General features: G+C 35.1%; 1 protein-coding gene across 6 annotated transcripts in view; it reads right to left on the reverse strand.

The window, feature by feature from the left end:
• Positions 1 to 4,075: 4,075 nt before the first annotated feature.
• The window catches only part of LOC138692017 (zinc finger protein 493-like), a 51,905-nt gene continuing 32,980 nt past the window's right edge, over positions 4,076 to 23,000 (reverse strand). The window contains exons 2-6 of one of the 6 annotated variants that reach the window (XM_069814794.1): positions 22,696 to 22,778; positions 13,318 to 13,418; positions 12,817 to 12,954; positions 8,907 to 8,989; positions 4,076 to 6,489 (exon numbers count right to left, since the gene is read on the reverse strand). In XM_069814794.1, the coding sequence (XP_069670895.1) occupies positions 4,503 to 6,489; positions 8,907 to 8,989; positions 12,817 to 12,954; positions 13,318 to 13,413 (2,304 nt within the window). In that variant the 5' untranslated portion in view covers positions 13,414 to 13,418; positions 22,696 to 22,778 and the 3' untranslated portion in view covers positions 4,076 to 4,502. Of the gene's footprint in view, positions 6,490 to 8,906; positions 8,990 to 12,816; positions 12,955 to 13,317; positions 13,419 to 15,434; positions 20,947 to 22,695; positions 22,779 to 23,000 lie in introns of those variants that run through there. The other 5 variants (XM_069814800.1, XM_069814798.1, XM_069814797.1 and 2 more) reach the window with 5 other exon arrangements.

Here is a 23,000-nt window from a genome sequence, read left to right on the forward strand (position 1 = left end):
ACACTACAATTTCTGGCAAATTGTAAGTGTGAAAATTTTCGCCCAAGCGTTTGACCACAATTTTTTTCTGAAATCTAACATTTAAATCACTTCATGGTTTAGGCTCAGCGCCTATTCCGTCTTCACATTTTGTTCAGTTCCACCTCTTCTAGTTCGACATCTCTTTTGCCTTTAGGTTGGTATTGTTGTATCAGTGCTGGAATTCTTTCATTATCCATTCGAGACAGGTGTTCTTTCCACTTTTCTTTATAATCTTCAACTTTATCGTTTATGTTGTATATATTTAATTCTTTACGGATATTCTCATTTCTTATCAGATCCCTTCTTGTACATCCCTTTACTCTGCGAAGAAACCTCATATCTGCAGCCTGTAATTTACTTTTATCTCGTTCTTTAATTATCCATGATTCGCTTCCATATGTCAACACGGGTACTGCCATAGTTTTATAGAACTTTAGTTTTGTTTCTTTTCTAGTTTTATTTTTTAGTGTTTTATTTATTGTTCCGCATATCCACTGGAATTTGCTTATTTTGTTGTCAATATCTCTATCTACATCATAAGTTATATTACAACCTAAATAATCAAAATGAGATACCTACTTGTTCTATGGGCTTATTATCAACTATTACTTTTATACGAATTGGAAATTTACCACAGTGGGCCATTACTTTAGTTTTATGAGTTGATATGCTTAAATTATAGTCTTCTTTTCCTAGTAGGTGTAGTTTGTGAATGGCATATTGCAATTTTTCTTCACTGTCTTGTATTAATGTTACATCATCGGAAAACATAAGAACATTTAAAAATGTATCTGTACTTATCTTTATATCTGGATTCACCTCCATTTTCCATTCTTTAATTAAGTCATCTAGATATATGTTGAAGAGACTAGGTGACAGGCTACAACCTTGTCTGAGTCCTTGATTTATTCTTATTTCTTCTGTTTTCGATGTTCCTGTGTTTATTATTATCTTTGTATCTGTGTAGAGGCATTTTATTATTTCTATCAAATGTGGAGGGTAACCTTTATTATACATTATTTTCCATAATTTGCATCGTTCTACACAATCAAAAGCTTTATCGAAGTCAAGGAAAGCTATGTGCGTTTCTAGATTGACTTCTTGTCGTTTCTCTAAAATTCTTTTTATACTAAAAATATTGTCACTACATGAGCGCCCTTTTCTAAACCCCATCTGCTCTTCTTCTAGATTCACTTCAGATATTATTTTTAGGCGATTATTAATTATTTTAGTATATATTTTATAAGTAGTATTTAAAAGGCTTATTCCTCTGTAGTATATAGTTATATATATATATATATATATATATATATATATATATATATATATATATATATATATATATATACCAGCAAAAACTACAGTCTCATTTGCTCCACACGAACTGTAGGCACAAAATTCCAAAACTCGTCTCGGTCGGTTCGATGTGGAAAATCTCCGCGTTGCAGGGAAGAACCAAGAAATAGCTGGAGCTTGCGACTGGTCACGTGTCAATCAAAGTTGCCACCGTTTATCGGTATTGGAGCAGTAGCATTGAGAGAGACCTAACCCGTGAGAAGCATTGAATCAGAATCTTTCACCCCTGATTACTGATCACGACTATATGAGATCAGGGCTTTCACGTGTGAATCATTAGACTACTCAGTCTTGCACCCTTGCCTCTTCTAAAACTAAGAAGTGCACGACTTCAGTTGAATGTTTTAACTTAAAAGAAATGAAAAAGTGGAAGAATATAAAAATCAGCAGAAAAGTCGCTAATAGTATTTTACAAAATTTGTCGCAGAGACTGATTCAAAATTCCCTAGACTTAGCGACTTATCGGTAAATATGGCAACACTGCTGCAAAGGCAAGTTGGGACTAAGCGTCATTCTGCGGCCAATTTATTGTTTTGAATCCTATCTTGCTGAATTGTGCGAGAACATTACCAAATCAGTAGACAACATATTTCCCTACTCTAAAAATCCTTGTAGTTCATTTTTGCGTAAAGGCGAAAGTAACGAGGTTAGTGTTTTTACAAAGAAAACCATGATGATGATCATGATGATAACAGCCTGACATAGAATTGGTGGGGGAAAAATGATAAAGACAAAAGAGATTACGCCTAATGGTGAGTGTGATACCGAACAAAGCGTATCCACAAGAGGATAGACGTAAGTTTTTTTTTTATTTTAGTACGTAATTTTACTACGCTTTATCAACAGCTTAGGTTATTTAGCGTCTGAATGAGATGAAGGTGATAATGCCGGTGAAATGAGTCTAGGGTCCAGCACCAAAAGTTACCCAGCACTTGCTCATATTGGGTTGAGGGAAAACCTCGGAGAAAACCTCAACCAGATAACTTGCCCGCTCGGAAATCGAACCCGGGCCACCTGGTTTCGCGGACAGACGCGCTAACCGTTACTCCAAAGGTGTGGCCTCCGAGGTAAGTGATTTTACAAAAAAACATAATGATGATGATAACAGTCTGAAATGAAACTGGTGGATAAAATGTGATTAACCGTCATGATATAAGTTTACATCTAACGGTGAGCGTAATGGTGGAGATGTTGAGGGTTAAAAAGAAAAAAAAAAAACACTTGAAATGATGACGTTGAAAATGATAACAGTCTGGAATGAAACTGGTGGGGAAAATGTAATTAACTCAAATGAGTTGATTTTAAGCCTATTCCTTATTGATTTATACACATTTCCACATAATAAATTCTCTCGCACCTCGTTATAAATACAATCTTGAATATATATTATTTCCGGCATCACGTAGAATCGAAATGTAGTGATTGCCATTTCTACGATCACGACATGCAGCTAAGCAGGTTAGCCAGTACGTAACACGTAAAAGTACGACATAACAAAAACATAACAAAACCAATTTCCTTCCTTCACATGTTCTATTATGTTCGTGTATAAAGAAGTACGGACAAGGCAATACGAGTCGCCAGGTATGGCGGTATATAACAAGAAAATATGCCTTTGCAAAACGTCATTAGGCCGTCCCCAAAATTATTTACACTTAACTCATAATAGCAATTGATGAACTGAACCTTTATGCTTTTTTTTTTTATTCATCACCATTGCAGTCATTTGAAAATGCGCCGTCTCTGTTAGACTGAAATTTATATACAATATAATATCTAACATAAAGCTATAATTTACGAAATGGGAAAATTTATGAAAATACTCAATAAGTATTAACACAGTACCTTCCGTGTCGAAACTCTTTGAATCACAATCCAGGCAAAAACGAAGCACTGCATTAAGACATTCCAAACATATCAAATTTCTGCCACTTAGATCATTAACGTAATAATGCCACTTCATAAAAAGTCCAACTTGTGCCAAGCCAGGGTTGCCAGATTATGCGACATATCGCCATTTGAATTACATATATGCAGATTTTGCTATCTATATATTTCTTTTTTTAAATTGAGGCTATCGCCATTTGGGCGACTTTTTCCTCGAATTTTGAGGAAATTGGGCGACACAGAAAAACTCACGCAATCGATTACTTTATTTCATTTTACTTCTTAATTATAAAAACACACTCTACATCATTCAAATTAATATTTTTGTTAATATATATACAGACGTGGACAAATTATTAACAAAATTGACGATGTTTATGATAATTCTGTTTACAAAATTTGATTCTTCAACTTAGACTACAATTGACAATTTTGCATATTTCTATCATTACAGTAGACAGAAATATGCAAAAATGTCAACTGTAGTTTAAATTGAAGAGTTAAATTTTGTAAAAATACATAATAAAAATCTTCAATTTTGTTAATAATTTGTAAATTAGCAAAAATGTCAACTACAGTCTAAATTGAAGAGTCAAATTTTGTAAAACTATAAAATAAAAACCTTCAGTTTTGCTAATAATTTGAAAAAAAAAAAAATCCAAAATGTCAATTGTATTCCAAATTGAAGAATCGAATTTTGTAAAAATATATAATAAAAAACCTTCAGTTTTGCGAATAATTTGTAAATATGCAAAAATATCAAATGTAGTCCAAACTGAAGAGTTAAATTTAAAAAAAAAATACAGTACAAATCTTCAATTTTGCTAATAATTTGGAAATACGCAAAAATGTCAAGTGTAGTCTAAATTGGAGAATCATATTTTGTAAAAATGTATAATAAAAATCTTCAATTTTCCTAATAATTTGTCCACGTCTGTATATTTTAATGACATTTTTGTCTGAAAGAGAATGCTTCTCAACACTTCAAAGTACGGACAATTCTTTCCTTATACATTGAATTAGTGAGATCTCTCGCTTCATTGTAAGTGGGTGTGACTGTTCAACTTGAGATAAACTTTGGTAGTCAACGCATATGAGTGGTGTCTCGCCTGTGTGTAGGTTAACGAGATTGAGAAAAAATTTCCATAGACATCGTATCTGAATGCCTTTAGATTTGTAGAAAGCAGGCATATCACACTGATGCTGCCGAATCTGAAGAACAATTTACCACAAGCTTCTCAATCAAATTTCTTTTCACCGATGTGTTTGCGTGCATGTTTAACTAAAAGTGGAGAAACTGAGAAACACTTTCCACAAGTCTTGCATTTGAATGGTTTTTCGCCAGTGTGTGTACGTTTATGTCTATTCAAACTTGCCAAAAAAGTGAAACACATTCCACACTCATTGCATTTGAACGGCCTTTCGCCTGTGTGTATGCGAGCGTGGCTTTTTAATTGTGTCGATAAAGAAAAACACTTTCCACACGACTCGCATTTGAATCGTCTTTCACCCGAGTGAGTGAATGCGTGTTGCTTTAAGTTTCCCGATCCTGAGAAACACTTTCCGCAAACATGACATTTGAATCGCCTTTCGCCCGTGTGAATGCGTGCGTGAATGGTTAAATATGAAGATACAGGAAAACATTTTCCACACACCTCGCATTTGAATGGCCTTTGACCAGTGTGCGCGCGCATATGAATTTTTAAACTCGACGAAACAGTGAAACACTTTCCACACTCATTGCATTTGAATGGCCTTTCGCCTGTGTGACTTCGTGTATGTCGGTTTAGGTCTCCCGATCCCGAGAAACTCTTTCCACATAGTTCGCATTTGAATGGACGTTCGCCTGTGTGAATGCGAGCGTGTGTTTTTAAACGTGTCGAGTCTGAGAAGCACTTCCCACACTCATCACATTTGAATGCACTTTCGCCTGTGTGAATGTATTCATGCTGCTTTAAATTCCCTGGTCGGGAGAAACACTTTCCACATACTTCGCATTTGAATGGACGTTCGCCTGTGTGTAACAGTGCATGTGTTTTTAAATGTGTAGAATCTGAAAAACACTTTCCACACACCTCACATTTGAATGGCCTTTCGCCTGTATGAGTACGTGTATGTCGGTTTAAATTTCCCGAGCCTGAGAAACACTTTCCACACAGTTCACATTTGAATATCCTTTTGCTTGTATGTGTGAGAGAATGCGATATTAAATCTGCAGATTCTGAGAAACTCATTCCACACACATCGCATTTGAGTGAAGTTTCTTCTAAGTGAATTTGTGAATGCTGCTTTAAGTTTCCAGATCGTGAGAAACTCTTTCCACAATCATTGCATTTGAATGGCTTTTCGCCTGTATGTATACGGGCATGAGTTTTTAAATACGACGAAGCTGAAAAACACCTTCCACAAACATCGCATTTGAATTGACTTTCGCCTGAATGAATAAATCGATGTTGCTTTAAGTTTCCTGATCGAGAAAAACTGTTTCCACAAATATCGCATTTGAATGGACGTTCCCCGGTGTGTATGCGGGAATGTGTTTTTAAATGCGCCAATCCAGAAAAACACCTTGCACACACCTCGCATTTGAATGGACTTTCGCCAGAGTGAATATGTGAATGTTGCTTTAAGTTTCCTGATCGTGAAAAACACTTTCCGCAGATTTGGCATTTGAATGGACGATCTCCTGTGTGTATACGGGCATGAGTTTTTAGATGTGCCGATTCTGAGAAAGATTTCCCACAAATCTCGCATTTGAATGGCGTTTCGCCGGTGTGTATTCGCGCATGTGAGTACAAATTCGCTTGTAGAGAAAAACACTTCCCACAATCTAAACATTTGAAAGGTTTTTCGCCTGTATGGGTCCGAACATGTTGCTTTAAGTATATCGATCGCGAAAAACCCTTTCCACATACATCACATTGAAATGGCTTTTCGCCTCCGTGTATGAGGGCATGTCTGCTTAAATATGAGGATTCCGAGAAACACTTCCCACATACGTCGCATTTGAAATACTTTTTTATAGTATGTATACGAAAATGAAGTTCCAGAGATTGCTGTGTTACAAAAATCTGGTTGCATATGTTACATTTGATAGACTTCACGCTTACGTCACTAATGTTTGAACAGTCTCGACTGCTGCTACCACACTGTGTCAATTTTTCTTCTTCACGATCAGTTCTGGCGCGTTCTTCTATCAAATTCTTCTCAACATGATCAACAAATCTGAAATGAATACAAAGATAAAGTATCGTTTACTTATTGACGTTCGCAACTGCCGAAGTTATACCAGAATCATCGGTGTGTCAGAATTTTCACCTGCAGGACTTCTTTTACTTGCCAATAAATCTAGTGACATGAGCCAGTCGCATTTAAGCACACTTAAGGGGAGAGGGCGGTATTTTTTTTATATTTTTTTCGTATTTCGTGTAAAATATTCATTTTTTGTAGGTAGAGAGCTCATAGATGTAGCAACTCAACCAAAAATAAATATTCGGGGCCCAGATTTGAAAAATATATACCCAATGCAAGATTTTACTAAAATCGATATATCTAAACCATTTTTAAATGTAGATTCATCCCGTTTTTTGCAATGTAATTGCAAAAGCATGCTCTACTAACTGTCTGTAACAGAATTTTGATATTAGTCACTACGTTTCTAAAATAAACAATTAAAACTTAATACCACTTTTCTGATTCCTAGTCTTGCAACCGGACTGGCTTAGTTTTAAAATGAAATAAATTAATAAAATTCTGTTACAGAGAAAAGTTACCTAATGGTCTAAAGAATGTGTGTTCTAAATTTCATGCATATATCTTTAATAGTTCAGAAATTGCATTCATTTTTGTTTGGCAATGTAGCAAAAAAGTGAAGTTACCATAAACCGATAAAAGGGGGCGAGTGATTTAAAAATCCATAGCGCTGCAAGTTTAAAAATGACGGCTCAACATCCGATAAGGGCACAAATACCCACGAAATCTTATGCAATGCATTAGACACATAACAAAGTGTATTTTAAAGAACAATTTTTTTTTTTTTTGGAAATTCAGTTTACCGGAAACAACAATAAAAGGGGTCGAGTGTTTTAAAAATCCCTAACGCAGGAAGTCCAAATATTGCGTCTCAACATCTTGTGATAAAGGCACAAATACCCACAAAATATTATGCTATGCATTCCACACATATCACAGAGCAGTGGAAAGAAAAAAAAATTTTAATTTACTCATTTTGTACCAAAAATTACCATCCTCTCCCCTTAAATGGCATCGATCTGAGCTGGGATCGAACCCGCAACCTCGGGCACTGAAGGCCGGCGCTACACCAACTGTTCTACTCAGGGTGAATAGACTGCTCGAATCTGGGCCAAGAGTCTTCTGGATTTCCAATATATTTATATATATATATTGATCAAATATTCTGTAGGCTTAAAGGGGATAAGTTTGCTTGATATTATAAGATGACCCCAATTTATGACTGCTTCCTCTTGAACACATAGGGTACAGATGATGAATTATAAATGTCTATTTTTTGTAAGTGGATTCCAAGACTAGTGTTCAAGCTAAAAATAGCTCTAGCTTCTCTTCGTGGTTGTATTTTGCACATAATAAACTAAAAACCGAGAAGTATACATAAAAAAAAAGAGTATAAACATTCCCAGTTTTGACACTACTCCAAGTCAGTTATGTCTTCTTTTACTGTAAATAAAGAACTAAGATCTATTTTTATATATAAAATTTCAACCAATGTCAAATCTACTACAATCTTTTTACACATAAAAGTAGATTTTATAACATTGTTTATGCTCGACGATGCCGAAATGTAGTAATTATACACCTGGTGGCAGTCCTTTAATGCATACCATTAAAGTAGACCTATTCATTAAAGTTCAGGTTTTCGATTATTCTCGGATATGCAATCGAAAGACAACTATCGAAAGGTCACGGAGGATGGAAATCCAATACTGTCGCAGAAGGTTATGTTCTGTTAATATAATAATTAGCGTTAATTGTAAATAATATTCTAATAAATTCAATTTGTCATCTCGTTTTTCAATGTCAAATTCAATTTCAAGGTTATATCAAGTTTAACTTTTATCTTACTCTCGAATTTATATCAAGGTCGTCGACATTCGTCGCCCGGAAAAAATCAATACTTTCGCGTCTGCGCAAATCTCACAATTCATGAGGTAGGCTATTGCACCCACTTACATAACAGTAACATGAATAATTACGAATAATTTCAAGTTAGAAATATGGTCGAGCATAAAAAGTCGTATGAAACTTGCCTATAATGGTAATTAAGACGCTCGTATGAAAATTATGAAACTCGCTTGCGCTCGTTTCATAAACATCCTCGCGTTTTAATTACTACCTTTATAGGCTCGTTGCATAATGTACTAATTTAAACGAAGTAATCTGTATGAGATACGAAATTGCAACATGACCAGGTAAATGAATGATAAGTTCTAAGTATTATGGAAAACTTCTGCCTTGTAGCAGCGTCTGAAGTTGTAAGATGTAAAATCAAGGAGAAAATGATGGACATATTACTACCCCTAAGAATACGCGATTCAGACGCGAAAAAAGAACTGTGGTGATGCAGAGGGCAATACATTTAAAAATACGCTGTACACTACACTCACCTTTCAGGAAAGACTTCACCCTCCTCTGAAGATACTTCCACTTTCTGTTCCTGCTGAACTCTGTCCACATCGAAAAAATCTTCCTGAAAAATTAAGCAAATCATGAAGAGATGACCATCTGGATAATCGTATTCCTGTCATAGACCTAACTTTTCAAACCTGATAAATCCAAACTTAATTTTCAGTAATGTTGTAACGACTTCTGTATAAAATCAAATTGGTTCCCCCAAACTACTTCATGTACTATTTAAATTCAGACTATTTGCCTGTATTCAAAGCAATGGAATCAAGTTTCAAGTTGAAAATATGATGTGCAATCACCCTGATGTGTGACCAGAATTTGCTACAATATTTGATGCAAATGAACAATAAAATTTAATTTAGTGACATATTAATAGATAGGGTTGGAAGTAAATCCCGAAAAGACTAAGTATATGATTATGTCTCGTGATGAGAATATTGTACGAAATGGAACTATAAAAGTTGGAGAAATATCCTTCGAAGAGGTGGAAAAATAAAAATATCTTGGAGCAACAGTAACAAATGTAAATGATACTCGGGAGGAAATTAAACGCAGAATAAATATGGGAAATGCCAGTTATTATTCGGTTGAGAAGCTTTTATCATCCAGTCTGCTGTCAAAAAATCTGAAAGTTAGAATTTATAAAAGAGTTATACTGCCGGTTGTTCTGTATGGCTGTGAAACTTGGACTCTGACATTGGGAGAGGAACAGAGATTGAAGGTTTTTGAGAATAAGATTCTTAGGAAAATATTTGGGGCTAAGAGGGATGAAGTTACAGGAGAATGGAGAAAGTTACACAACGCAGAACTGCACGCATTCTATTCTTCACCTGACATAATTAGGAACATTAAATCCAGACGTTTGAGATGGGCAGGGCATGTAGCACGTATGGGCGAATCCAGAAATGCATATAGAGTGTTAGTTGGGAGGCTAGAGGGGAAAAGATCTTTGGGGAGGCCGAGACGTAGATGGGAAGGTAATATTAAGATGGATTTGAGGGAGGTCGGATATGATGGTAGAGACTGGATTAATCTTGCTCAGGATAGGGACCAATGGCGGGCTTATGTGAGGTAGGCAATGAACCTCCGGGTTCCTTAAAAGCCAGTAAGTAAGTATTAATACATTTCACTATGTGTACCATTGTTAAAAGTGTTTTTTCCTCGAAATGGAGACACATTCTAATACGAGTTGTTCTTTTTAGAAAATATATTTATTTTTTAGTAGGCTATTTTACGACGCTGTATCAACATGTTAGGTTATTTAGAATCTGAATGAGATGGTGATAATGCCGGTGAAATGAGTCCGGTGTCCAACACCGATAGTTACCCAGCATTTGCTCGTATTGTGTTGAAGGAAAACTCTAGAAAAAACCTCAACCAGGTAACTTGCCTGACCGGGAATCGAACCCGCGTCACCTGGTTTCGAGGCCAAACGCTCCGTTAGTCCACAAGTGTGAACTGGCAGATCGAAGTCTATAGTTAATGGTGTTTAGTGCTGCTCATCGGAGTGACTACTACCGCGGAGAAATCGGAGATTATGAATAAAGCTCTCCACCGGTGATCTCCGATACTATCGTAGGTGGAACAGGGAACAAAGGAGGGATGCGGTGGCTTGGAGTGAAGCGAATTTGGAGGACGTAGAGCTCAAGGACGACCGGCGCGTATGGACTGAGGGTAGTTAAGAGTGGAATTAAATGGCACCAAATAGGATATCCATCGCATGGACACTCTTCAATTTAGTTGAAGATAATAATAAAGTCGCATGCTGTGAACTTTGTGGGCGAATTTACTCTAAGGGTAGTGGTACTTCGAATTTGTTAGACCATTTGAAGCGAGCGCACAATCGCGAACTTGAAGAAAGTAACTAAGTAAATTTAACTGTTCAAAACACTTTTGAACTCTTTTAAAAAGCGTGTTTACTTTGATTTATATATAAAAGTTCTAATAAAAAAATTTCACGGTTTTGTGTGCAGAGTAACATCGCGAATGAAAAACTGAAAAGGAGAAGAATTTCAGCAAAAAAGGACCCTCTAAGATTGATCCAGCATATTGTTACGAGATGAAACTCCAAACTTCAGTGATGAGCCGCTTACTTGAAATGAAATTTGAGTTGGTGATTGTGTTGCCAGAAAAGCCAAACGCTTCTAGGACGCTAACAAGTCCGTATTTGGAAATCTCTATGGCGTGGACCAGGTTAGATAGATTCTCTGAGTAGGTCTAAATTTTAAAATGTAGGTATGTACGTGTTTAGGCTAACATTAAGAGCCGCGGTTGTGGTACTCGTACTTGGTGTCAAAAATAAATGATTACCATTCAGATACACATTGACGGTTAATTAGTGATATCATCGTTTTCGTAGTTTTAAAATTACGGAAAACATTTGATACGATTTTTTAAACTGCTTTAGTGTTATTCTTCCAAAGGTCCAGAGTCTAGAAAAAAAAGTCTTGAAATTTCTATAAAACGTAACTTTCGAGGCAATAAAAATCATATATAACTTGTATGGAATATTTAAAAGGCAACTTGAGTTAATGGATTAAAATATTGAGTTTCATTCTTAAACTAAAGAAACGTGTGGTAATAACATAATCACAATTATCCTTAAGTTCATATCGGCTTATATTTTTTATTACAGAGGAAGAGTGACGCGTTTTAGACGAGGCAGTTCAAATACTGACAGCCTTTAACACAACGATCACAATCCTGTCTGGTGAAGAATCCTAATAAATTATTTTGGACAGTAAACTTTAAACCATTGATACCACACGTTTTTTTTGTTCCATTCTGAAGCTCCGTTAATATATTTTACGTTAATCTAAACCGATTAGAATAATAATTGACAAAAAATGTTTGTAAATAAACAAGTGTTTCCAGGAAAATTATATATGTTTACATTAGCTACTGAAAAGCTTTACTTCTGCGTTAGTTTTCAGTTAATTTTAATGTTATTAATTTGATCATAAAACTAATATGCCTTTCCACATACACTATGAATTTCAAAACTAGAAAAACATCTGTCAGCTAACATAGTACATACGTACTTCAAGGAAAACAAGAAAAAAAGAAGAGCCGAAGAAAGAGAGAGAGAGGTAAATAAAAAAGAAAAAATAAACAACAAAAAATTACACACTTATTCTAAAAGATACGCGGACGTCAGCAGACTCGAATCACTACCTGATCATGATTAAAGGAATGCTCAGCGGAAAGTGTATGTCTGCGCCATAGCACATATACAACCTGCGCGGCATCAATCGGAGGTAACCGGAGGTCTCCGATTGAAAGCGCGCAAACAACTGCTTCGGAGAAAACCTAATCATAAGCAGACCTAATGGTGTTAATGCTGATTTTGTAACCTTAAATCCAGAAAAATACAAAAATTATTCTGAATATGGAACATGTAGGCTATTATGAATTAAATTGCTAGGGGACAGCAGACGTTCTGGTCGACAATGTGGCATATCTTCGCAGATTTTTTTGTGACAACAAAACCCAACTCTTTTGTAAAGAAAGCTGTAATATTAATATTATTTTTCTATAAACTTACTTCTTAACACAGTTAAACAACTTCCCAATCTCTAGTGACTTTTGGATAAACCTATATATTATTTTGAAGCAATTGCTAGACCTGAAGAAGAAACGAATGATTTCGTAAAGTTAAAATTAAATCCTGTACCAAGGCACAAAAAGTTCCTACATACATTCGAAATAATTACTTCTTAACAACAGAAACATATATTTATCAATTAATATTCTATTTAAAATCTAAAATTGAAAGCTGCCCAAGTTAAACAAGTTTAGAAACTTTTAGAAATAAGAAAACAGTTAACATTGCACACTGTTATTGGTGTCGACATAATTAAAAATGCATACTGACAGAGAACAACTTACATCAACTTCCGATGTCATGAATGCAAAGCTCGTAGACTCTGGACTATCTTCAACTTTTATCTCTCTTTTTATATCATAACTGTCGTTCACGTATTCTGTCTTAATCCACGTCACTTTCAGATGCGATGAAGTCCCTTCCTACAGAACATAAACACATTATTAATCATCTTATTTACTTCATTTGCAATAGTCGTCAATCTAGTTTTGCATGGCCGTTATTGCCTAATTCTCTCAACACAGGCAACAAAATAACTAAGACAATTGAATCTACGTAAATATTAATTTTTGGCCCTACAGAATATCTGTTATGGTAACAATGATTATTAGAAAAGAAAAATTCGCTCCAGCCCCGGGGATCGAACCCGGGTCCTTGGTTCTACGCTGACCTGAATAATTTGAAAAATATGACTAAACGTGTTTTTCCCCAAGGTCATTCAAATATATCCTCCTATGACACTTTTAGACAACCAAATAAAGAACCAGGAAGACTTTTCACTTTACCTCAGATGAAGCCTTATTCTCTTCTACTTCGTATGTGTCAACATGTTCTTGTAAGTCCAATGGATCAACGTCAGGTTCCATCTCGATTAAATCCATAACAACTGAAAGAAGAGGTTATGTATGTGACATTGATTTATAGAAACTGAGTTCTTGAGAAACTTTCATTACAGGTTCTACGATCTAATTCACATGATAATTTCTCGTACTGATCTGCTTTCACAATACCCCGGCCAAGACCCTGGAATTCGCTACCTGCTAGTATTAACAACGTCGAAATTAAATTAAATTGAAAAGCTAACTTACCGTTTTCTGCAAATAATCTTTAGCGGCTTCCCAGCTCTCGCGAATCACAGGAATGCAGCATTGATTAATAAAGTGTGATCAAGCATGCCGTGATATAAGAAACTTTAAAGACCGTGACATAAATGAGACTATAATGTTAATACTATTATAACATTAGGCCCATTACGTTATCTATGCTTATAATAAAACTGTAACCAAAATTTTTCTGGTAATTTCTGCTTTAGCAAAACTAAGTGGCCTAATCATGTATAATTAACTAACCTGAGACCGAAAATCGCACTTTTGAAATTGTTGTTTGTCACCTTTTCACTCAATAATGGCTGAACCGATCTCTGTGAAAACTGATATGTAAAATAGCACAGTTCCAACTTAGATTTTAGGCTATATCGCAGTCAAAATACTTAAAAAAAAAAAAAAAAGAAGAAGGTTGTAAGGGCACATGAAGTCAAATCGAAATACGGCATCTCGCTTATTGATTTTTTTTTTTTTTTTTTTTTTTAGAAAAATGTACAACATAAGTTGCTTTAAAAAGAATGTTTCCGATGTTTTATGCTATGCAAAATTTTTATAGGGCTGATATTTAACGAGATAAGTCAGGTTTAAGATAACAATGCATCTTATGACATTGCCGCCTCAATAACACTTTTTTTTTCTCTCGTATGGAGTAGGCTTACACTCCAGCCTGAAACTTATTGTCATATCACTCCTATTCTGTGAATGATTAGGTAGCCAAATGGCCGTGCTATTGTACAAGTACATCATGCTGCACTGTGAACTGAACCTGGGCTATGGTATGGGTGATGATGATGATGATGATGATGATGATATGTAAATTAATGATGGCGAAATAACTCCGCGGTTCAATTCCGAAAGTTCCCAGCAATTCTGCTTCAATTGGTTGAGGGAAAACCCCGGGAAAAAAATCCCAACCAGGTAACTCGTCCCAATCAGATTTGGAACCTGCGCCCGCTCATTTCACGGCAAGACACGCTAACCTTTACTCCATTGCAGTGGACTTAATTACTCTAATACAATTAAGTGAAAACAAATGATTCTGCCTTTATTTAACACTCGAAGGTGCAACCGATCATTTTGACCAATTTTGATATTTAATTTATTTGCAACTCGACTTTGTATCAGCTCATCAAGTTCGTTGTTAGGGACTCTTATTGAATTAACTCACTTTAGGTTCCCTGAAAATTTCAAGTCCCAAACGTTATTATTTATGACTGTAACAAGTACAACCACCTAGAAGGACCAACACAGGTTAGTTTGACCGATGTGTACTCTCTTATTTTCATGCAGCAGCAAACTTTGAATATTGCTATTTTATGACTGTCTTCCCCTGTCTAACAATGAACTCTATAAATCGTCCCGATGTGGCAAGTTTATTGAATGTATGCGGCAAGTATTTCATATTATTGAAAATATTTCTTTTATTTAGACTGGTTGATACTCAAAATATACGAACAACAATACAGAGTTTATAATCGCTTTCCTGCGACATTGCAATAGTCAATATTATATTTTATGCTCGACCATGCCGAAATGCAGTAATTATACACCTGATAGCAGCCCTTTAATGGACCTCATTAAAGTACACCTATTCATTAAAGTTCAGGTGTTCCACCAATCAGAAAACACCGTTGTAGCAATATGAAAGCGCAAGTATGGATTATTCTCGGATATGCAATCGAAAGACAAGTAGCGAAACGTCACGGAGGCTGGAAATCCAATACTGAGGCAGAAGGTTATGTTCTGTTGCTATAATAATTAGCGTTAATTGTAAATAATATTCAAATCAATTCAATTTGTAATCTCATTTTTCAATGTCTAAATCAATTTCAAGGTTATATCAAGATTAATGTTTATTTTAGTCTCTACATTATATCAAGGTCAATGACATTTGTTTCTCGGAAAAAATCAATACTTTCACGTCTGCGCACATCTCACAATTTACGAGATATTGCACAAGGTCAGTTCCGTTCCCCTGTCAGATAAGTATAAAATGAATACTTACGAAAAATTTCAATTTAGAAATATGGTCGAGCATAAAAAGTCGTATGAAACTTGCCTATAATGGTAATTAAGACGCTCGTATGAAAATTATGAAACTCGCTTGCGCTCGTTTCATAAACATGCTCGCGTCTTAATTACTACCATTATAGGCTCGTTGTATAATGTACTATTGGATAACAGCGGCAGTTCTGTCAACTGTGTGAAATATTTCATTAGTCTGTCTCAAGATTTCTATTTGTCATTTACTGTAGTTATTTTGCGAACATGGCACGAAAGAGTACGAGTGATTTAGAACTTCTGTCACGTAAGATTATGAGCGTTGAAGAATTCTGCATTATTTAGAAACTTTGTCAGAAATATATCCAGAGAGAGAATACGCACATGTTAGTGTTCGTGACGAAGATGGTAATGAGACTGGTGATCCTAATTACAGTATATTTCGCAAGACTTTATATCTCAGCACTGTCAGGAAACCAGGGACGAAGACCTGTCAGATTGGAGGGGGTCATATCAGAAATAAGACACAACATGTCTGCGCAAAGTGTAACAAATTTTTGTGTGACCAATGTTCTGATGTGTGTGCAAGATATCATTATAATAACCAATAGACGAAAGATAGCCTACATTCAGAAAAACAAAATATATCACTCATCACGAGGAAAACCAGATTAAGTAAAAAAATCACATTTTTCAGGAGGAACATTTTTTTTTATTTCCAGTAACCCTATGTGTCTCATATTTTAGTTGGGGAACCATATAATTCATTTTGAATATTGCGTACACTACTTTTAAGACTTGAATATAAGTAATTGATTAACTAGCGGACTTACTCGTGTTAATTATGCAAGTTTGTTTCGGTGCTTCATCACACCATCCTCAGAGCCTACTAGATCTCGGCGTCATCTCGAACTTCTCTGCCTGTTATGTGGGTGCATTTGATTGTTGCAATGTGTCGAAAAGTGGAGTCAAATAGTGTGTGTGTACCGAAATTGTGCTGTGTGTTGAGAATTTGATCAGGGTGTGTTTTAGTGTGTGTGTGTATAATTCATATTGTTCTAGTGTGTTGAGTTTTTGGTTCTTGGGTTGTATGTGTAGGATTTCCATGTCCGTATTTATGTTATTGTATGTATGGTTAGCATTGGTTATGCGATCGGCGTATGTAGATGTATTGTGTCCTCTGGTTATTGCTTTAATGTGTTCGTTGTAGCGTGTTTGGAATGATCTGCCTGTCTGTCCAATGTAGAACTTCTCGCAACTATTACATGTGAGTTTGTATACACCTGTGTGGTCGTATTTATTTGTTTGTGTTTTTTGTGTTGAGATGTCTTTGTAGTGTGTTTTCTGTTCCGTATGCTATGTTGTATTTCTGCTTTCTGACTGAAGATGCGATCTTATGAGTGCTTTTGTTTTCATGTTAGTGTGATGTATTTCTTGTGTTTGTGTTGTGTTTTGCGTGTTTTTGTGTTTGTTAAGTTTTTGTTTTGTCTTTCTTGTGATATTGTCTATTATGTTTGGATTGTAACCGTTTTCTTGTGCTATGTATTTGATTGTGTTCACTTCTTCATTGTAGTGTTGTTGGCTCATGGGTATGTTGAGTAATCTGTGTACCATTGTCCTGAATGTAGTATGTTTGTGTTGTATGGGGTGGTTAGATGTGTTGTGAATGTATAATTGTTGTGTTTAATTTCAGAAAACAATAGGTTACTGAAATATGCCAGTTTAACAAGCATGATCTGTTATTCAAGATTTATCTGTTTTTGACCACTATCAAAATTGACTTATTCCATTATGATTCATGACTTACCTGTTTATATCCGAAATCAAAATTGACTTATTCTCTAAAGATCAAGTGTATTCGAGACTTACCTCTTCCTGGCCGCAAACAAATCGACTGATTCCCTTCATGTTAGTTGTATAACATACTTTATGATTATTTTAGTATCACATTTTTCGTACTATATGTAGTATTGTGTGTTTAAATATACACTATGATTTTTACATTCACATTTTTTCATAACTGCAATACTGTACATATTCAATCTTGCGTACACTATTTTTAACACTTGAGTATAATTAATTGATTAACTAGTGGCCTTACTCCTGTTAATTATGTACACACAATCAAATACATAGCACAAGAAAACGGATACTATCCAAACATAATAGATACCATCATAAGAAATACAAAACAAAAACTTAACAAACAGAAAAACACGCAAAAACACTACACAAACACAAGAAATACATCACACTAACATATGAAAACAAAAGCACACATAAGATCGCATCTTCATTCAGAAAGCAGAAATACAACATAACATACAGAACAGAAAACACACTACAAAGACATCTCAACACACAAAAAACACAAACAAATAAATACAACCACACAGGCGTATACAAACTCACATGTAATAGTTGCGATGGGTTCTACATAGGACAGACAGGCAGATCATTCCTAACACGCTACAAAGAACACATTAAAGCAATAACCAGAGGACACAACACATCTACATATGCCGATCACATAACCAATGCCAACCATACATACAATAACATAAATGCGGACATGGAAATCCTACACATACAACCCAAGAACCAAAAACTCAACACACTAGAACAATATTAAATATACAAACACACTAAAACACACCCTGATCAAATTCTCAACACACAGATCAATTTCAGTACACACACACTATTTGACTCTACTCTTCAACACCTTTCAACAATCGAACACACCGACATAACAGGCAGAGAAGTTCGTGATGACGCCGAGATCTAGTAGGCTCTGAGGCTGGTGCGAAAGCACTGAAAGAGCTGTAAGCCGGACAAATCTTACACAATTAACACGAGTAAGTCCACTAGTTAATCACTTAATTATATGCAATACTGTGTTCATTTATGTAAAAAATAAGGAATTATAAGTTGTAAGCCTGTCGGTATTTAAAATTTATCACGCTTATCTAATATTTGTGTTATTCATATCGAAATAGTTTATGTTCATTTCAGTTATATTGTTAACTTACATTAATCATATTGATAAGATATAATACACTTAACTTTAGACCACTGCATAGGCATACCAAAAATATATAACATTTATGTGCATAATTTCAAATTAAATCCTTATAAAAAGTATAACATTGTTCCTTATTAGTAAAACAAGAAAAAAAAAAGATATGTATTTTCCATTACTTAATAACATAAAAAAATTAACAACAGTATTCTAATAATGTTAGTAGGCAGCTTTGAAAAACAAATATATCTATCTTCAACACCGTTCCTATAAAATGTCTTCTGTGTTTCCTATACTGCAGCAGGCCGTGATATACGTCTGTCTTTTTTTTCCCCCAGTCTATGATGAGTCTGGAATCTTGTTGATTTTTTCACGCCTTCCTTAATGTTACTTGCATTACAAATGCAGTAACTTTTGTGGTGTTGTAGAGTTTACTTAATTTTTGAAAATATTTAAAAACAATAATTAACAGTGAAATTTAGGTGAAATTGCAGTAGTAAGTTTCCAATTTATAATTATTACTATATTGAACGTCTTTAAAAATAATATGTTAAAAGCCTAAAGCAGTAAAATGAATGTCGCGCTTAAGCGGTAAGAATAGGGAAATTGTTATGTGTGTTACGTTGGGAATACTGAATGTGGTATTTTACACTTACTGCGTATTGGTTTTGTGCGGAAAGGAAGCAAATACGCACGATCTCGCACAAAAGACATTGACTGCTCCGTATTTCGCTTTGTTGTGGAAAGTTGTGTAAACGTGAACTGTTCGTTATCGGTAGTAATAACTGTAATTGACTAAAATACAATAATTTGAATAACAGTATGGGACAAGGAGACGTTTGTGGTACTATAAATTATAAGAAAAAGGGGTCAGAGCCTGTCGCATTTAAGCAAACTTAAATGGCATTGAACTGGATCGGGATCGAACCCGCAACCTCGGTACCCTGAGCGACGATTATTCACAAAAGACACAAAAAAATTCGCGAAGGGTACCAATATAGACTTTATTACTGTCTAAGTAAGAATGGGGAATATTTTGAACATTTAATTTAGTACATTTAATAAAATGAATACAGCAAATTACCCAAAATAAAGTGTCTAATTATACAAACGACTTATTGTGCATTAGTTAAATTTAAATGTAAAGTTCCCAAGCGACGAAAGAAAATACAAAATCGGAAAAATTCAGACGAGTGATTTTCTAGTCTTATCACTAGTTTGAATTTGTGCATGACTTTGGAGAAAGCACGAATTCGCGTTTAAGTTTTCGCGGTAATTGGAACTGAATATTTCCGCCTGTGTGTAATATTGCATGATTTCTGAGATAAGTTGAAGACACGAAAGATTTCCCACAGATGTCGCACGTGAATGGCTTCTTGCCTGTGTGCCTCCATTCGTGACTCTTCTGGTGCCCCCTGGTAGAGAAAATTTTACCGCAAATATCGCAAGTGAACTCTTTCTTCACTACGTGTCTTCTTATATGTTTTTCTAGATGTCGCAAAACCCAGAAAGAGTTGTCACACATATGGCATTTGAACTTCTGTCGTAAGTGTACCACTGCATGCTTCCTTAAGTATACCTTGCACGTAAAACGCTTTCCACACACTTCACAACCGAATTTCTTCTCAACATCGTGGATGCGTTTATGTAGTCTCAGATTAGAAAATCGAGTAAAAGCTTTGCAGCATATCTTGCACTTATATGGCTTTTCACCAGTGTGTATTTGCATATGGCCTGTCAGACTTTGCTTGTACGCGAAACGACACTCACATTCATTACATTTGAAAGGTTTCTCGCCAGTGTGTATCCGAATATGCATTTTCAAACAATTAAATGTCGTAAATTTTTTCCCACATTCGTCACAGCCGAATCGCTTCTCGCCAGTGTGTAGACGTTCATGTCTTTTGAGATGACTAGACTGTGTAAATTTTTTTTCACATATATTACAACTAAATGGCTTCTCCGTTGTATGTTGTAATGCATGCTTCTTTAAATTATTGTAATATGAGAAATTCTCCCCACACACATCACAACTGAATGGGTTGTCTCCTGTATGTACACTTTCATGTTTTTTTAAGGAACCGAAATACGAAAAATGCTTTCCACAGAACCTACAAGAGAAGCGCTTCTCGCCTTTGTGCAAGAGTGAATGGCGTTTGAGAATTTCCAAGTCAAAAAACCGCTTTCCACAAACATCACATTTGTGTACCTTCTTGCGTGTGTGCAGTTCATCTTGTGCAATATTGTCGCAATTGGTTGGATCTCCAGTCTTTTGCTTACCGGCAATGCTATGAAAAAAGAGTGCTCTTATTGAGAACAAAAATATATAAACCAAGAAACAAAGATATATCATCACTAGACCAGGCAGGCAAAAAATAAGGCAATAAATCGTAAAAAAGAGGCACAATAATCTTTGAAAAAAGCATTACAAATTTTAGAAAGGATAATATATATATTAGCAATAAATTTAAATTATATCAACATAACCCACACATTTACTTCGTAGATGACTTGTATATTCAGCAGTGGTGAAACCGGTAAACGTCTCATGATTGTATCGTGAATTTCAATGAGAGATACCAGAATATCCACAACAGTGTTCTTGTCGAAATGGCATCCCCTCTTAAATTGTTGGTCATTGTACATCTCTAAAGCCTTTTCCATATCTTTGATAAATCTTTAGTTTTACCGAAACGCATTTTCACTTACGTTTTCATTACAGAACTCAATAATTTCAATAAAATCATAATCATCATTCACTCTATACCGAATCAACTTTGTACAATGCATATGGGCTATTCCATCTCAAATCGACCGAAATATAGAGAAAATTGACCTTGCAATTTTTAAATATAATGAAACTTTTTCTGTCCGTTGACAACTGTGATACAATGCTTTGTGCAAAGTCGGAGGCATCAGAACTTCATAGTTTAAATTTAAAATATTTAAATTTATCGTATATTCATAAAATTAGCAAATTTAAACTGTTGTAGCTCCGAAACCCTTTCACCCAATGATCAAAATCATGGTTTATTTTGATGGTGAGAAATTATAATTTATACTGACATATAGACAGATTTTCTTACTTTTTATGGAAATGGAGAAATTTAGATTTTTTCCTCATTAAGACGCCTTTGGCTAGGAAAAAATATTGTTAAAATATATAGTTAGATTCCGCATTGAAAGTACAAGTAAACATATTTTTTACTGATGGTATGTTGATAAGAAAGTATTGAAAATATCAATAGTACACGCGTGAACTAACCAGCTCAATGTGAGACGGGAGCTAGCCGAGACAAACAAGGCCAGGAGACAAACACGTAATGTGTAATGTAATGTTTTCATAAACACAGGAGGAAAATGACGCCCAACGCTCGCTTATCTTCAGCTCTCGGCCAGTGCGTGCGGTACTGCGCCGTTCAAGTCTAGGCGTGTGAAAATAATCTATTTAATACCCTCGAAACTTATTGCTGTACCACTAAGCAAACAATACCGAATCTCTCTTAATAATGCAAGGTTTTTTCTCAATATTTTTTTTTACATTTTTACAAATGGGCAAAAAGCCTAAAAGTAAGTAAAATCAGATTATCTGTCCCTCTTTGTACAATAAAAATAAGGATTACTTCTTAACATAACCTACCAAATGTCAGCTTCAAAATGAGCTCCCTTCAATGTTCTGCAGTAAATGGTTCAAGAGTTCTGAGCGCTGAAAGAGGCTTGTTTTTATAAAATACACTAAATTTGTTGCTCAATAACACGAAAACTCTTTGACTTTCGATAGTATATTTTTGTAAATGCATTCCCCTAATCATCTTGTGTAAGTAGGGAAAAAATTAGAGTACGGTATGAAAAAAATGCGATGTTTTTTACTGATCGATTTCATATGGAATAGCCTGTATGAGGAAAAACTTGAGTAAGCTGACAAGCTACCTTATTTGAACAAGTGTTCACTTCAGTGGGATTTATGAATTGGAAATTATTATAAACAACTGCTGAAAGGTTTGCTTACGATCAGTGTTAACTATGAATTCACTCACCTCTCAGTTAAGACTTCATCCTCTTCTGCCGTTACTTCCAGTTTGACCTCGTCCTCCAATTCATCAATATCACGTGACTCTTCCTGTACAAGAGGATTATGTGAAACAAAGATATAGGACAACAATGGTTGAACAATAAACCGTGGTAGTTTACATGCTGTAGATTTGATTTTAAATCCTACTTAATCCAGTAAACTATTGAAACGTTCCTGGTGAGAATTTAATTTAAAAATTAATAATTTAAAAAACGCAAGAACAAAATAATGTGTAAATATGTAAGAAATATCACACTTGAAGTAACGTGT

The sequence above is a fragment of the Periplaneta americana genome, chromosome 16 (assembly GCF_040183065.1).
Source record: "Periplaneta americana isolate PAMFEO1 chromosome 16, P.americana_PAMFEO1_priV1, whole genome shotgun sequence".
Taxonomy (NCBI): Eukaryota; Metazoa; Arthropoda; class Insecta; order Blattodea; family Blattidae; genus Periplaneta; species Periplaneta americana.